Source organism: Nymphaea colorata, chromosome 1 (assembly GCF_008831285.2).
Source record: "Nymphaea colorata isolate Beijing-Zhang1983 chromosome 1, ASM883128v2, whole genome shotgun sequence".
Taxonomy (NCBI): Eukaryota; Viridiplantae; Streptophyta; class Magnoliopsida; order Nymphaeales; family Nymphaeaceae; genus Nymphaea; species Nymphaea colorata.
In genome coordinates this window covers 40,044,929-40,061,120 of record NC_045138.2, presented here as the reverse complement: position 1 = coordinate 40,061,120, position 16,192 = coordinate 40,044,929, and the positions used below count along the sequence as shown (strand labels likewise).

At 40.8% G+C, this 16,192-nt stretch overlaps 2 protein-coding genes across 7 annotated transcripts; one reads left to right on the top strand and one right to left on the bottom strand.

The window, feature by feature from the left end:
* The first annotated feature begins 561 nt into the window (after positions 1-561).
* On the top strand, positions 562-4,323 carry LOC116245219 (GDSL esterase/lipase At5g45920). 3 transcript variants are annotated; one of them, XM_031616890.2, is made up of 6 exons: positions 562-1,116; positions 1,238-1,430; positions 1,572-1,787; positions 1,900-1,967; positions 2,082-2,246; positions 3,918-4,323. In XM_031616890.2, exons 2-6 carry the CDS (start codon positions 1,332-1,334, stop codon positions 4,081-4,083), a joined length of 714 nt encoding a protein of 237 aa, XP_031472750.1. In that variant the 5' UTR covers positions 562-1,116; positions 1,238-1,331; the 3' UTR covers positions 4,084-4,323. The 3 variants fall into 3 exon arrangements, with proteins under 3 accessions (XP_031472750.1, XP_031472742.1, XP_031472735.1); XM_031616882.2 differs by having other exon boundaries at positions 563-1,110; XM_031616875.2 differs by having other exon boundaries at positions 563-1,430.
* A 3,612-nt stretch (positions 4,324-7,935) lies between these two features.
* On the bottom strand, positions 7,936-15,152 carry LOC116245186 (transcription factor GTE4). Of its 4 annotated transcripts, XR_004170426.2 has the most exons (6): positions 13,237-15,152; positions 13,082-13,130; positions 12,873-12,998; positions 11,740-11,820; positions 9,626-9,676; positions 7,936-8,256 (listed from the first exon to the last, which is right to left on the bottom strand). XR_004170426.2 is itself a non-coding variant. In XM_031616850.2 (5 exons), the coding sequence occupies exons 1-4, from the start codon at positions 14,914-14,916 to the stop codon at positions 11,759-11,761; spliced, it is 1,917 nt and encodes a 638-aa protein (XP_031472710.1). In that variant the 5' UTR covers positions 14,917-15,152; the 3' UTR covers positions 7,936-8,256; positions 11,740-11,758. The 4 variants fall into 4 exon arrangements, 3 of the variants coding, with proteins under 3 accessions (XP_031472710.1, XP_031472726.1, XP_031472724.1); XM_031616850.2 differs by lacking the exon at positions 9,626-9,676; XM_031616866.2 differs by lacking the exon at positions 9,626-9,676 and having other exon boundaries at positions 12,873-12,986.
* Between the last annotated feature and the right edge of the window lie 1,040 nt (positions 15,153-16,192).

Below are 16,192 nucleotides of genomic sequence, written 5' to 3'. Positions count from 1 at the left end.
CGGGACTTTTTAATGGCTTCTCCTCTTTTGCTTTTCCAAGACGCAGTGCATGACATTTGCTCCGGTTTTAGAGCCTACGAGCCGATGGACGCCCTCGGGTCACCCCCCCTCTGTGTGCGCATCACTGCCAATGATGTAACTAGCGCTTCTATACGTCGTGTAAGTGTTTGATCACATATCTAAGTTGTATTAAAGGATGTGCATTATAAAATTTCCAATTTAAATAAACTGATAAACTTAGCAGCATGGATCTTACATTCACTTTATATGTATTGGCCCAATATATCATAAACAAAAATGGGGCCCTAGGGTCATATGAGGGTATTTCTCAATATCAGACAATTATATGGGACCAACTCAATGGTCTCATCTTGAAGAAAGTAATATATATATATATATATATATATATATAAAAGTATTGATTTTTCAATCTTAAAATCGATCGTTTTTACTGCTGATGAGCGTATATTATGACTATGTCAAATCCCAATACGAATTAAACTGATCACTGGGCGAAATCAATATCTTTTGCTATGGCCTGCAGGTTCCTTCTTCTTTTCTTAATTTTTCTCAAAAGCTTTTTAACCTGTGCAAGTAGGATCAGTATCAGGCTCCTGAAATTTATTTCCAGCTGCGAAGATTCACAGCAGTTGAAGGAAAACGAAACCTGTGGGAACAATTTAATATGATCATCAGGCGTGGGGGCCAACCGAGTGAGGATTCAGAATAACAGGAAAGTTAATGAGGAAGAAAAGGGTGAGGGGGTGGTGGTGAGAGGTGAAAGGGACTGCAGGGACTCTCTCACTTGCAGAGAGGTTGCAGACGGCAATGATTTCCCACCATCCCCTCGGTCGTCCGTCGTCGGTCGTCTGCGTACGGGAAGAAAATCTCTGTCTTGCAAGAAAATGACAAGACCAACCATTTTGACGGGAAGGCAGTAAAAGATAAGGGGGAAGAGAGAGGTCCGGGTCAGGTCAAGGTGCATGGTGAAGCCGAAGTTGCAGAGTCGCAGAGACTGCAGATGCCGACGCCCCTTTTAACTCGATAGACTCGTCGGCTGGGGGTTCAGACGTCAGCGCAGATGAGGCAGCTTGACCCAGTGATCCAATGGTTTTGGTCAATTATTGTTTTTAGCTTTCTTTTTATTTTATCTTGGTCCGCCTCTCTCTCTTTCTCTAGACATCACTGCCATTAAATTAAATTGAAGAGCTTTCATTAACTTTGCGCCCTCTTTCAGCCGTCACCGTTCATGGTCACTGTGTGAGCAGACGTTTTGAACAATCTCCCTTCCCCTCCTTCTTCGAGTTTTCCGATCGAAGGCTGTAAGAGGTATGAGGCCGAAGATTGTGCTGTTTGGAGACTCGATCACCGAAGAATCGTTCGCAGTGGGAGGATGGGGAGCATGCCTCGCCAACCATTTCTCCCGCACTGTATGGTCTTTCTCTTAAGTACCACCTCTCAAACACACTAGCTTCCACCCGTCCGGCCCTATTCCTCGCCGTCTTTCTCCTTCCTTCTATAGCTAACGACGTCTTTCATGATGTTCTTGTTGTGGGGAGGTCATGTAACAGGCGGACGTGGTGCTGAGAGGTTACAGCGGCTACAACACGAGGTGGGCACTGCGGGTTCTCGACCGAGTCCTCTCCTCCGTCGACTCCCCGCCGGCTGCCCTCACCATCTTCTTCGGAGCCAACGACGCTTCCCTCCCCGATCGATCCAGCGCCTTCCAACACGTTCCCCTTCATGAATACCGTCAAAACCTCATCGATCTCATCGCCCGCATCAAGGTGGAACTCGAACCTGCTAGCGCCTTCTTGCTTCCATAATTTTTCCAACAGTTTCCTTTCTGTCGATTAAAATAATAGCCATTGATGTTATTAATCTGCATATGCGGTGTAGGGACGATGGGGGGCTACCGTAATAGTGTTGCTCGCCCCACCACCCATCGATGAAGAAGCCAGATTAAGGTTTCAATCATGAATCTTCTCCTCCTTTCATCTGCGGCGATCATTACTAGGAAGCTTTTCTTCTGTAATTTTCTTCCGTTGTAAGTTTTACTGTGCCGTATTATTGGTTGGCAGGGACCCATATGGAGGAAGCACAAGTGGGCTGCCCGAGAGGACCAACCAGAGCGCCGGGCTGTACGCCGAGTCCTGCATTTCCGCAGGCAGAGATTCCAGCGTCCCCGTCGTGGATTTGTGGACGAAGATGCAAACAATTCCTGGTTGGCAGAAGGCTTACCTCCGGTAATTTGAACCAGAGAGTTATTTATTTATTTATTTGTTTTCTCTGCCACCATCGGTCTTCCCTTTCCCGAACTCATCATTGAACTAAAAGTTAAACTCGACAGAGACTTGAGTAACAACAGTACATGAGGTAGGTTGCGTATTAGTTGCTATTGGTTATCGGGGCTGGTGTGGCGTTGGATTCATGGTTAGGTTAAGGGGTCGTAGTACATTGTGCCACGCGTCATCACACCGCCAAAAAAAAGAGTACGCGCCACACCGGCCAACTTGGTGGACCTACGCGTCATCACATCTCCCTCTTCTTTCGTGCGACCAATTTCCACATTTGCTCCACATGCACACAGATGAAAGCAATATTTGTTTCTTAATATAAAGAAATATACATGCAATTCTATAGGATGTTGAGGATGAAAAACTAAAGATCTGTTGCCATCTATTGATTTGATTTGGATATCTCACAAATTCTGGGTGTGTGTGTCTATGTATAAACTGAGAACTTTCTGCCGTCTCTTGGTTTAGGAAAGAGTCAAGATTTTTTTTAAAAATATCAATATGAAGTTAAAATTTCTTAAGTTTGTGTAGATAGTTGTCAGCACAGTATCCATAGTTGCCTTTTCCTCTCATGCAGTCCAATAATATGGACAGATTAATATAAAAAAAAATTTAATATATATATATATATATATACACTAACAAATGATATGTTAAGACAAGGGAAAGGAGAGAGGGCCGCTTAAGCCATGACCCCATTCCAACCAATGAATTTTTTTTACACTGAAAAAAATCTAGTCAATAACTTTTTTTATATTAAAAAAAATAATATTTTTTAATTACATAATATATTTTTTGTATTGAAATTCAGTTTAGTATATATATATATAAAGACAGAGAAAGGCATGTCATTGCACATCAGCACGCCCGTGTGTATGTGTATGTGTGTGTGCGTGTGTAAATGACCTTTGAGACGTCTCCGCCTGACGTGACCGACCTGCCAGAGAAACGAGCAAGTGGGGAGGTTGCCGGCCGGTGCCTTTCCTTCGCTCTTCTTCAATGGAAGGCTTCTGCGCCCAACCATGCACATGTTTTTTTTTCCTAAGTTGAAATGCTGTGGGCGATCCACTCTGCTTTAGCGGAAACACTATGTATACACTCTTTTGGTTACTTGTCTTTTGTTTTTTCCTTTTTATTTCTTTGGTTCTTCACAACCATCTTTCCTACGTTTGAGACTGTAGTTCTTTATACGGAAAAAGAGAAAAAGACTCCATCCATAACTTAGCTGAACAACTAATTATAAGAGATATATGAAACTAGAATATGTTTATCTCATGATTAGTAATTCTCCAGCTTGATGCTAAGGTACTTTAAAATTATCAAATATCAGGGTGTCATGAAAATCAATCCGTGCATGGGGGATTTTGATGAAGTTTTTTCGCACTTGCAAATTAATTTGAGCCTAGGTTTGCCTCAAAAACTGGCCAAAATCCGGCAGAACAAGAAAAGAGCGGAGTTATGTTCCTGATTCATGTAGATACGTTCTTAAAGCAAAGCGGACTCCAAGATTCCTTTGATCAGAACACGTTGGGTGCTTATTGTGTGTAGTGGATTTCTTTGCTAATTGAAAGATTATCATGATGATAAGGAGGATTAACCAATTAAAGAAATCTTGCACAGAGACGGTCTGCACTTGACGGCGGATGGAAATAAGGTGGTGTTCGACGAACTGGTGGAGACGCTCAAGAAGGAAGGGTTGAGCGTCGCGAGCCTACCCTCTGATCTTCCGCTCCTCTCAGAGATCGATCCTCGTGATCCGCTCAAGTCTTTTCCCGATACCAAGTAACCTTCGGCCCACAGCCGGAAAAGTCGAAATGGCAGATTTCAAGAAATCGTGGAGGTTTCATGGCTTTCCTCCCGCTTTCTCTCTCTCTCTCTCCTGGCATCTCTTGCCTGTGAGCTTCTTTTTCTTTTAACTTTGCCTTCTTCTTCATGTGTTCAAGATATTAGTTGGCGTTTTGTACTATTGCGAGTGGATGGAATGATGAAGATTCTTCCTTACTGAAAATTTTTTGAAGCCTGTGAACCGTATGATTTCATTGTGATGAGATAAGTACGCGGGATAAAGTCGGAGTGTTCTGCCAAGGTACTTGAACTGAGTGTGGTCACCTGTCGAATTGATATTTTTTTAAAACTTTAAAAATTGTCGAACATGATCTTGCACTTCGGAATCTCTGAATTGCTAAGGACAGAATATCGTGATATATAGGTTGACAGAGCAATATTGATCTTCGTACGATTCTAATTAAGTACAAATGGGTCTCAAAATTTTAAACGCATGCAATTTTTGTTCCGCTTGTGATTGGGGTATTGCTGTTTTAGGGTTGTAGTCTTTTCATTTTTAGTTACGATTAGTATCCCGTTGCAAGAAAGATATATCTAACTTTATGGATAAATTCTTGATCAAGGCTAGTTATTAACCAATTCCATACTTCATATCCCAAATAGATATCTTCTGGACAGTATCTTTTGTCAATGAGCAAATAGAGAATGATGTGAAACTTATCAGTGGTTTTATTTATTTTTAAAGAACGCATTCAAGTTTTTGAAATATAACAAAAACGCATTTAAGTTTGTATTTTTTTCTTTCATGTAGCAGTTAATCTAAGTAGTTAAGCCGAAGAAATTAAAACTTAAGCATGTTGTTGTTATTCGATTTAGAGCTGAGTATGTTCTTGTAATATTTTTTTTTTGAATTAGTTAAATTGTTTTTAAGTTTATAAGCATAAAAGTAATCTCCAAGTTCTACATTATTTCGAAGGCGATTATCAAGGAAACAAGTTTGATCAAGACTTGTCGGGTTCTTTCTTTGTCGCATTAAAGATCTAACATGAAATATCCGATAAATAGTTCTCAACTTTTAGAAGTTTATGTAAATCAGCAGACTCTTGGTTTGATTTGGCACAACGCTGTCTAGCTCTTCTGATCATCAATGTCTCTGCTAAGGAAGCAGGGCAAGTTCTCACCTTCCATTGATTCGCTTCCTCATTTCAATGAATGCTGGTGTTTGAGATCTGACTAAAGAAAATGGCCAAGGCCGACAAGATTTCCGTTCATTTTGGCTAGTGGATTGGACTTGAGAATCTCATGCTGAACAAGTGGAGACATGAATTCAGGGCTTCAGGTGGAAACCCATTAGTATAATTTAGTTGGATTTGCCTAACCTCCATTTGGCTACAGAAAGAAAAAGTACCCAAGAAAAAAAATACCATATGAGATCAACTGTAGGTGTGGAATCTCAAGAGTTTGTTGGGCCAACGGCTGGTAAACTAATCGAGGGCATCAGCTCCCTATTAAAGCATCCCTAGGATTTGGGAGTAAGTGTACTAACTCATTAGTTTTGTGTCATCAGGCAAGCGACAAAGTCTCTCCATTGGGAGAAAAAGTGTATTAACTTCGGCATTTTACGCCTTCAGCAAGCGACAAAGTCTCTCCATTCGAATGTGAGTCAAACACTAACTAGGTGGCGGTGATTGACAAAGTTTGGTATGGTGAGGACTGGGACCTGTCAATGGAAAATGCCAGAAATTTCAGAAAATGTGGTCCACTATTTGTAAAATAATGGCAAAGTGGTGGGCCGGGGAGCAAAACTTGAGCATCTGGAAGGCCGGAGGAAAACGTGGCGCTGTCCATCTTTCAAAAAGGTGAGAGGACCACGTTGGACGGGACGATCGAAACGTGTAGTAGTTGACGATACTTTTGACTGGACCAACCAGTCCGAATCATTTTGGACACTTTTTTTTTTTTCCTTCACTTAGTGACATCTATCGTATAAACGTGATCTAGATGAGGACATCGTTACGCAATTCATACAAAAAATGATATCTTTTAGGTGTGCAACTAATATAGTGTGAAAGTTCAATAATCAATGAATCTGTAAAAAACTCATCTTGCATGTCCAGAAAGTATCCGCAAGATATGATTTCTATGTTGATTTTCATGGTTTAGGACATGGAAAAGACGCATGTGTATTAGTTTTCCTTAAAAAATTTGGATATATATGATTAAACAGGCCAATTACTAGCATTATTCATTTTCATTATATTTATATATACATAACTAATATATACATTGTTCAACCCTTTGGCTACATTCTGACAGGATTGACAGATCTGACCGTGCCTTAAAAATTTTATTGAGCCTTGCAATTAACTTGATTAATGTTTATAGAGAATCACATGTGAATTCTTTTTAAAGCCAAGTACACGTTATCATTCACCTTCATATATATAAAACAAACTTTACATGTAGCACTCTGTAAATTATTAACTAAAACTTTACATGTAGCACTATGTAATTATTAATTTAGTAAACAATGAGAAAAACCGATCTCATTATGAGATCGGATTTTCCAATCAAAGCGGGGTGGGGAGACCCCTTCAATTAATGATCGGAGAAAAAAAACAAAGGATTATGAGAATGGGGTCTTTCGAATTTCTTTCTTTTCAAGGAATCTGCCAATCATAAGGTAGAGATGGTTATGAAAGGAAAAGGTGAAAAAAGTAAGAGAGAGAGAGAAAGAGAAAAAGAAAGTGAGAAAGTGCTAGAAAAAATAAAAAAAGATCTAGTCCAAAGGAGAACTCATTCCCTACATATACTTAACGCTATGGTTGGCCACATCTCCACCACTGTATACAAGGACGAAGAGACGACGTAGAAGTTAAAGACAACTCTTTATAGTGCGTCTAAGCACTAAGTTGTGACATTTTTATTTAATATTTTGTTAGGGGAAACTCAATGTAAAACCTTTACAACTCCATTGTTAGGCTTTGAAACTTGACTGATCCTATGATACATTTTTCAATTGATGGTACGTGTTGCAAGCACACAGAAATATTGCATCAGAAAATGACAGTGGCTACAGGAGACGAACCTTGAGCCCCTTATGTGAACCATCTTCCTGCCCTGTTCCATTACATTCTTTTCAGGCCATAATTTATGGCACTTAGTTCTCAGGATGGTAGACGAACTAGTGAACGAAGCAGCGAACAATTTTAAAGAAAAAAACAATTGTTGGCAAAAGCCATCGAAATCTCTTCAACATAGACCAAGGCACGAAATGGACAGGTGCTAACGTCCGTTCCGCTTCTTCTCTCCCAGCCTTCGAAGTGCTTCGATACGAAGCCTAGGTAGTTACATTCTGTAAAAATTCGATGCGTTTTGAAACACATCACCGTCCCAAGAATAGGGTGACAGCATGCTCATGAATCTATATGAAAACCAAGTTTAGTGAGTACCACTGCCTTAAAGGCCACCTGATTTCTTTCCCTCAAGTAAAAACCATCGTATTGGCCACAAAGGTTTTTACAAGCATACAGTTCAGCAGTTTGATAAAGGGAAAACCTTTTCCTTTCTCCTTTCCGGCGGAAAAAAACGCAAATGATTGCAACCATCTATGGCTTCTCACTTTATAAAAACTGTATATGACGTCTTTGAGCAAAACGGAAAGAAAGCAGCCTGTTATGGTAAACTTCACCATAAGTAACACGCGTAAGAAACCTGTCTGTAGACTGCAAGGAAATGGGGAAGGAAGAAAGGCGCAAAGCAGACGAGCAGATTTGTAAATTACCCTGTCAAATCATTTAGGCATTCAAAGTGCACACACCCAGACACACACATACAGAGACAGAGAGCGAGAGGATACAACAGAGCCCTGCAAATTAAATTCGTTACAGACCTAAAAGGAAACACTACTAGAAACGGTTAAAGGGTTCAGATGCACAAAAGGAGAGATGACCATGCTGCTGGAAAGAGCTCCTACACCTACGGTTTATGTACACACACAACACCGTTGCTCTCCTAATGCTTATACTGTCTTCTGCTTAAGGCATTCTACAAGCGTCAATGAACTAAACTGTTTTGACATGAAGAAAATAGTTATACAAATGAAATGTGCTGGTCTGCAATTCATCTGGACAAACCCGCTGCATTTCACCAGTTTCTGACCGCCGCCCCCTACCTACAAAAGACAAATTTAGTTATTACTATAGCACCACCACATGGAACTACTATTGAAATTTGATCATGCTGCATCTCAACCAAAAGGGCGATAGGAACAGCCAGAGGAGGCAACTTCACAAAATATGCCAGACGTCACAAACATTATGATACATGCAACTCCTAAGCAGTGGCCGAGCCACATGGGGGCTGATGTCGGCAATTGCCCTCACCAGCCCATATGAATTTGCTTATTTCATGACCACTTCATTATTTACACATAGACTGCCCATAAAATGTTTTTGATGTAGTAATAATGCCTCTCAGCCAGAAATTTCTGGCTCCACCACTGCTCATAAATTGTAGTAGAAGCCTGCTGCCGTAGGTGGATCATTCCATATCTAATCCTTTTCACCTGGCTTTTTTTGAGAGACCATGAAGAACAATACTTTTGGTTCCTGTTACACGGTAGGGTCTGTCCTTCAGGTGGAATACTTCAGCAAAAGAATGGCTAACTGGCTTTTTTTGAGAGGCCATGAAGAGCAATACTTTTGGTTCCTGTTACACGGTAGGGTCTATCCTTCAGGTGGAATACTTCAGAAAAAGAATGGCTAAGACCATGTCATATATAAGGTCCAGTCAGACCTAAATCACACACTGCTAGTTGTTTCCCGAAAAATATCAAGGGAAGACAGGACAATAGGCAAACCTCCTCTTTTTGTCCATCTACGGTGAAATGCACACAAAGTATGATGACACGAGAAAGTGATTGAGAAGAAAAGGTGAAATGCACACAAAGTCAACGGTACTTAATTGCATCAACTACTAAATTTTATAATAGAACCAGGTGAGAGACACTTGCATTTCCGTTGTAATCATATAATAACAACAGTTAATAATCATGTTCTTTTCATTGGATTGTATACGTTCCTTACGTACCATTTTACACCATCAAAAAAATAGGAACTCGCACGAAGTCCTACAGTTTATTTGCTTGCAGCAAATAAATGAGAGACCAAAGATTTCAAGAAAACTATTTTCTGCAAACAGGACTGGATTTTGCTCAACATGAGTTACGTTTTAAGTTTTAACAGATATTACAGCTAAGAAAAGCAGTGCTTATTCACTAGGTATATGTAACAACTTCATTCTACCAATAATATATTTTGCATGGATATTTAATTGCATACATATTTCAGACACAGTTTTTTGCAGAAAATCTTCAGGTATGCTTGCCACCTCCAGATAGTCTTTCTGTTGGCTAGGCAGCCAATTAATAAGGAAGAAAAGTGGCTACTTTCCAGGCTGCAATTTTTTAGATTATTCACGCCGTATGAGTTTACTCGCCTCATAGCATAAGTCTTATTGGAAGGCAAAAAGGTACCACTGACCTAGAGAGACTTAAACCTCTACTCCAAAGAGTTAAGCCCCACCCTAACGACCTGCACTTAAAAAAGTAAGATATAATAAAATTACAGTAAAATTAACCAAATTTTTCATTCTAATTTGAAAATTAAAAATAACATTGCAAAAATAGCATAAATTATTTTTAAACTGTATACTGTAGTGTATAACTTTATAGTCACCACAAACTTCTACACTTTTAAAAAATTAAATTCCAGAATCACATTTCACTAACTAAAAGAAAGACCCTAATAGTTATCCGTTTCACATTAAATATAATATTAAGTGAAAAAAATAATTAGTTAACATTTATGTCATCATGATATATGAAAAAGCAGCCATCTACCTTACAAACTTTTCTTAATTAAAGAATTTATAAATAAGCCAAAAGAATAATACACCAAGAAAAGTATCCCAAAAATTGTTCAATTATTAACTAAATTTTTCTCCAAGTACAAGACTAACTTGCTATAAAGTATTTATATACACCAAATTTCATTTAGTCTGCATTATTGAACTTTAATTGCTTATGTAGCATACAAAAAATAATAACGTCTAGGATCCTACTTTTTCTCTAGTATTTTAAGTTTTTTATGTCACAACTCAAAAGACATTAAAGTCCTCTTTCAGTCTTTATTTTTCAAACACACTTTTTCGGTGTTTTAAAGGACTGAGATGCAAATGCATTCTCAAATGCTCAACAATATGCAAGCCACAAGGAGTTTCAAATCAAAGAACTTTCAACATAAAGGACAATATACTAGACATATAAACATGCAAAAAGTCCCAAACATGAGAAGTTTGATGTCATTAGTGCATTTGGATTTTTTGACTAGATCGTCGTGCAAGAAAGAAACAGCTTTTTAACTACACAACTTTCTCGATTTACTTCATCAACTTCTCTTGTTTTCTATCATAAATAATCTTAAAATTACTTAGTTAAGAGAAGTATCATAGATAGACACGTACACAATCTTACATAATAAAAAGAAGCAGAAAATAATTTTGTGACCAAAATGAGTTTAGCATAAGTTACATAACCAAAAGAAGGCTATTCTTTACCCTTAATTTTTCATTTAAATAAGCGAAGGTTGCTGTGAAACATAATGTTTTTTTCATGAAATCAACACCATCGGTAATTACATAACTAAGACTCTCAATAACAGAAGACGAGGGCAACGTGTGGTAGAATGTGTGTATTCCTATCTATATGTATATGTATGTGTATTACATATGTTAGTATGCTAATATATGTCTTATATATACATATATATATATATTCTAGGGTATCTAGGTTGCATATGTAATTTTCTATTTCTTTTTGTACTTTTTCCATTTTGTATTTTTCTTCTTTTCCATTTTTAACCTTTAGATTGTAGCCTTTTGACTAGAAGTGGACTAGTTCCAACGGCTAGAGACATGGACATATATATATAACACATTAAAGAGGTTCCTATCTGAGGCCATGCAAGCCCAAAAAAAGAGTCAAGATGCCACAAAGGAATGACCATATCCATCTTACCTTGTATCAGCTAAAGGGTTAATTTCTCTTTTCTTTTTCCAGTTTGAAAAAGAAAAATGCAAGGAAACCAGGTCATCAGGAAGAATTTCTTGGTAATTGTTGGTGGCGTAAAACCCAAGCCCACCTAAAGGATTAATTTCTCACAGCTATGTGCAATTCAATAGCCCTTGATAGAGCAATGATTCAACAAAACTTCCATGTTAAAAGTTACATGTGTAATTGCTCACATTTCTTCATTCTTGTCTGATTTCCAGGTTAACCAAACATTGAGCCTTCAGCACCTAGACTCTATTGCTCATTGCCATGACAAGGTTTGATCCATTTGGATAAAGTTAAGACACATGTAAGGGCTCATTTAAAAGCTATTTCACAGGAATACATAAGCCATTTCCACTTTTCTTTTCCCAGGTTGCACAACACACATGATTTGCACAGTCGACATCTGCATCTATGCAACTGCAGAACAAAGATGAAGTTTCAAGCATGGACACACACTGCCACCTTAACAAGCATGCAGAGATGAAGACCATAATTGAAATATAGATTCCCCTATATCGTGCATAAAGAATACGCTTTTACCTGATCCCCATAGATTTTATCATGTCCGAGGTGAGTGTGCTGCATCTGAACCAAAAGCAGAGGAACTTTCACTGTCTGAATCTGTCAAAAGTCAAATTAAATAAAATTATTTACTTGCACAAGCAAATCAATATATATATATATATATATATATCCACAAACACCAAAAATATGTGAAGATGAAGTGTACATGAAAACATCACACACAAGCTAGATTGTACCATCTCTATTTCTGTCAAAAGGAGAATCAGGTGCTTCTAATGATAGGTAATAGTGGAGATATGAAATTTCGAATGCACACGAAAACAACAGGTTTAATTGACCTTCATTTCCTCTAGGTGTATAAATGGGTCAGAGCAAGTCCAGCCTGTGATAATCTCATAATTATTATAGACCAATCAGAAACACTGACCAGGCATGGAGAGCCCAGCCAAGTACTTATGGATCAAACATGAGGGGAATAATACCCAAACAAATTATTTCTTTTCCGAATCCCAAAACTCAATATGCATTATCATACTAATGGTTTAGATTGCTGTTTGACACTTCACCCATGGACATCCAGATTTACGATATGTAAAGACAAATGCTTTCTTTCGCCAATTTAACAACTACATGCATCTGCACAGTGCTTCGCTATTCTATTGGCCAAAAGGAAGATCTACTATTTGCATGTCATGAACAGTGTACAACTCATTTTTTTACGCGACAGTTTTTTTCCTGGATACAGGTGGAGGCGATAACAGATCAGGTACTCAGTCAGATAGCATATAAATACTTTGTGAACCGTGATAATCATCCTCATTGCCTTTCAGCAGATGGCATAAACCAAACAGACATCATCAGTTCAACCACATGAATCCAGTTTGACTTTCATGGCTAACCAAAAAAAGTACTGATAATCACTAAATAATCCATAAAAAACAAAAAATTTAGTCCAACTTCTGCACCAGATTGTCAAACTGTGTAAAAACTTTTCCTGGTTCCAGTAATATCTAATTATGACCCATTAATGAGGCGTTCAACAATGTCAACAATTGTGTAGGTTTTTAAGATTTCAATGCATGTAAAACACGGTCAACATCTATCCTAAGAAAAGGTACATCATTCGTTTATAGAGATATAATAGTTACCGCTGGAGGAAGATCCAGAGTCACTACTGGAGCTGCTTGAACTACTGGATCTACTAGCATCACCACCCTGTTTCTTAGATTCAACAGCTGGCGTAGAAGGAATATTTTTCTCCTCTGCAACCACACCTACTTGCGATCAAATGGTTTAGCAAAACCAACTATCCAAAATGATATGTGTCACAAACAAGTGCACAAAAAGATTGAATTACCTCTACTACTATTTAGTGTTGGTGTCTCTTGAACAGGAGGGGCTTGCACCTGCACAGAAAAAAGTTGAAGCGATATCATCAATACGGTATAATAGCATTACGAGAAGCAAAGGGTGAAAGCGACATCATCTACCAAATCTATCAGAGATACTCGCCTTCTCGACAGGCATGTGTTCGGACACCGCTCTAGCTTGGTTAGCAAGCTCAGCTTTCTTCCGGTTCTTGCTCAAACTTTTCTTATAGTTAGTTACAAACCTGTCAAGCTCCCACAAGGTTTCTGCGTCTACACTATCTATATCCACTTCAATTTCATCGTCATGTTGACATAGAGAAGAATTTCTTTTTTTGATAATCTGCACGATATTGTCCAGCTTCTCTGAGGGCAAGTTCTGAAGATTCATACTTAATTTCTGCTTTTCTTCATATGTCATGTCCCGTTTATGGGGATCCTTCGCCTTAGGCTTCTTTGGTGCAGGAGTCCTAACACTAGGAGCATTTCCAGGCTTGGACTTGGGCTCCGAAGGGACAGTGGTTGACTCAGACCTGTCCAGTACCTTCCTTGGCTCGGGAGGAGGAGGAGCAGCAGCAAGAGCAGGAGGCCCCCTTTTCGTCACTTGGCTGTAAACACCATCTGGCTCCACTTCTGCAAACCTAGAATTCAACCTGTCGTCCACCAATTCTGCCTCGAGTATCCGCCAACGATCCTCAAATATCTTCAATAGCTGCTCTGCCATGAAATGAACATCATGCCCCTTGGGATTATATGTCATGGCGTTCCGGAACGTCAACCTCACGTCCTCTGCAAATTCTGTAGGGGAAGAGTACCAGTTGCTGTTCAGCCTCGATTTCACGGTGCCCAGATCCATAGGGTGCTTGATAATGGAGTAATAATCATGGAGACCGAGTCCCTTCACATCGACGGGTGTATTGAACACCCAGGAGTGCTTGTGCTTCATCAATTTGGCAAGAACTGCGCTGCAATGTTTGAATGCCTGACTCGTGCCCTTGTCAACCGGGTAGTCCTGCTGCCTCGAACCCACGCTCCCATTGGCCTTGGCCTTCTTACTGCTGCTCTCCGGTGGTGGGAACTTGTCCTTCCCGAGAACGAAATCAGAGTTCCGGTAATACTGGTTTGCCTTGGGCGTCCGTTTCTCCTTCTCCACGAGGTCGCTCCCAACCTGGCTGTTCTCGACAACTGGAATGCTCAGCTGACGCAGGGGCGCCCCGCCGATGGATGCCACCTCCGAGTTCGTCTTCTTGACGCCATTCCCGGACACCTGAGGCGGACTGTAGCCAGAATTATCAACAGCTGCACCAGCAGAGTAACCCCGCAGCTGCAGCTCCCGAGATTCGAGTCGATTGAACAAGCTGCGGACCTGCTCCAGCTCAGAGGTGAGCTTCCGGCGGAGCTCCCGCATCTCCTGCTTCGACTTCGACGTCAGGTTGATGGTGACCCGGTTCTCGGACCGAAGAAACCCTCCGCTACTGCTGCCGCCGGCTCCGCCGCCTCCTGTGGTGGTGGAGCGGGAGACACCGTTGGGGGTGGGCTCACGGTTCATGGGTGCGGGCTTTCGGCTCAGGCTGGAGGAGTCGTCGGAGGCGGCGTCGAACCTACCGGCGTGGAGGGAAGAGTTCGCCTCTTCCGTGAGGGTCTGGGAGGGCGCGGCCTTGAGCGACTTGCTGCTGCCTTTCCTCATGTAGACCTTGCTCTCTCCCCATCTGTGCCTGCTACTGCCGTTGTTTCCGCCGCCTCCGTTGTTGTTGTTGTTGGTTACGGTGTTGTTGTTGTTTTTGTTGCTATTGTCGTCTCCGCCGATCAACGCGCCCGAGGCCATCGACCCTCGCCGGAAACCACGACGCGATCTCCCGCTACCGAAGTCATCAACGACGACGAACAAAGAAGAAGACTAAGAAAGAGCGAACGCCGGCGGCCGATTGGACGGACCGATTGAATCCCGACGGAGCGATCGACGGATCCCAGAGAGGATGGATAGAAAGAACAATAAAACTAGGGTTAGGGTTACAGCAGGCGCAGAGGGTCGCTCCCGTCGCGACCTTCCTCTCCTCCCCCCCCCCCCCCTTTCCCCCTTTTTCCGCCTTCACGCCCCTCCCTTTTTTCTCTTTTCTCCTAAGGGAGCTTCGCTGCCACCAATTTCGAAACACCAGCCCTGTTTTTAAATATGACCTTCAGGTGCCCATAATTTCTCGTAATTATCGCCTGCCGGCAAAATGGTTCTACCGGCCACGTTGACCTCCATCCTACCGATCCAAACGACCAAAAACTCCTTCCAAATTACCCCCTTTGGAAGTCAAAATCGCCCCACAAACAAGGGCAAAATAGGCATTTCACTCATGAGCCGCCACTTTCCAGCTTGAGCGAATAAAATGCGGAACCGTACTAAAAAAAAATGACACTTTTACTCACCGTGTTTTCCTTTTCACAAAATATCCCTTTTCATCCACGTTTCTTGATGTTTTCCGAAAATGCGGCTCCAGTTTTGTGTTTTTCGCCTTTTGCCTCATCCCCCTTTTCGCTCGAAGGCGGTTGGGGCGGCGCTGCTTTTGCTGGTCAGACCCCCCACCCCCCTGATCTGGATCGACACTTTTTTCTGAGCTGCAGATTCGGACGCGTTCCTCCTTGACATTTGATTGCGGGTCTCGTTTGGATCCAGATCCGATCCAACTCAAAACAAACCCAATCTTTTACCGGGTACCCATCAGCAATGACATCAGTTATTACAATAAATTGTAAACAATCTGGAAAACAATAAAAAATTATAAAGCGTGACACAATCGAATTCTTCTGCCGTTGAGCTGAGAAAAACCTTGGCAAAAAATGATATGCTTTTGCGTACTGTTAGATGCAACTGCAGCTATTTACGGATGAGCAGAAAAGTCAGTCACGCTGCTGCTTTTAAAAGCACCTGAAAGTTGAGGCAGAGCAGCCAACTTATGTGACTGTCATCTCGAAATTTCCCGGAAAGGGTTTAAGGAATTTTCAGTCAGAGTAACTTACTGCAATTACATAGAACGTTAGTTATTTACATCCCTGTTGCTATTTATGTAACTCTTCTCCACCCCCATGTCAGCTGTACTGTTGTTTCTCAGATC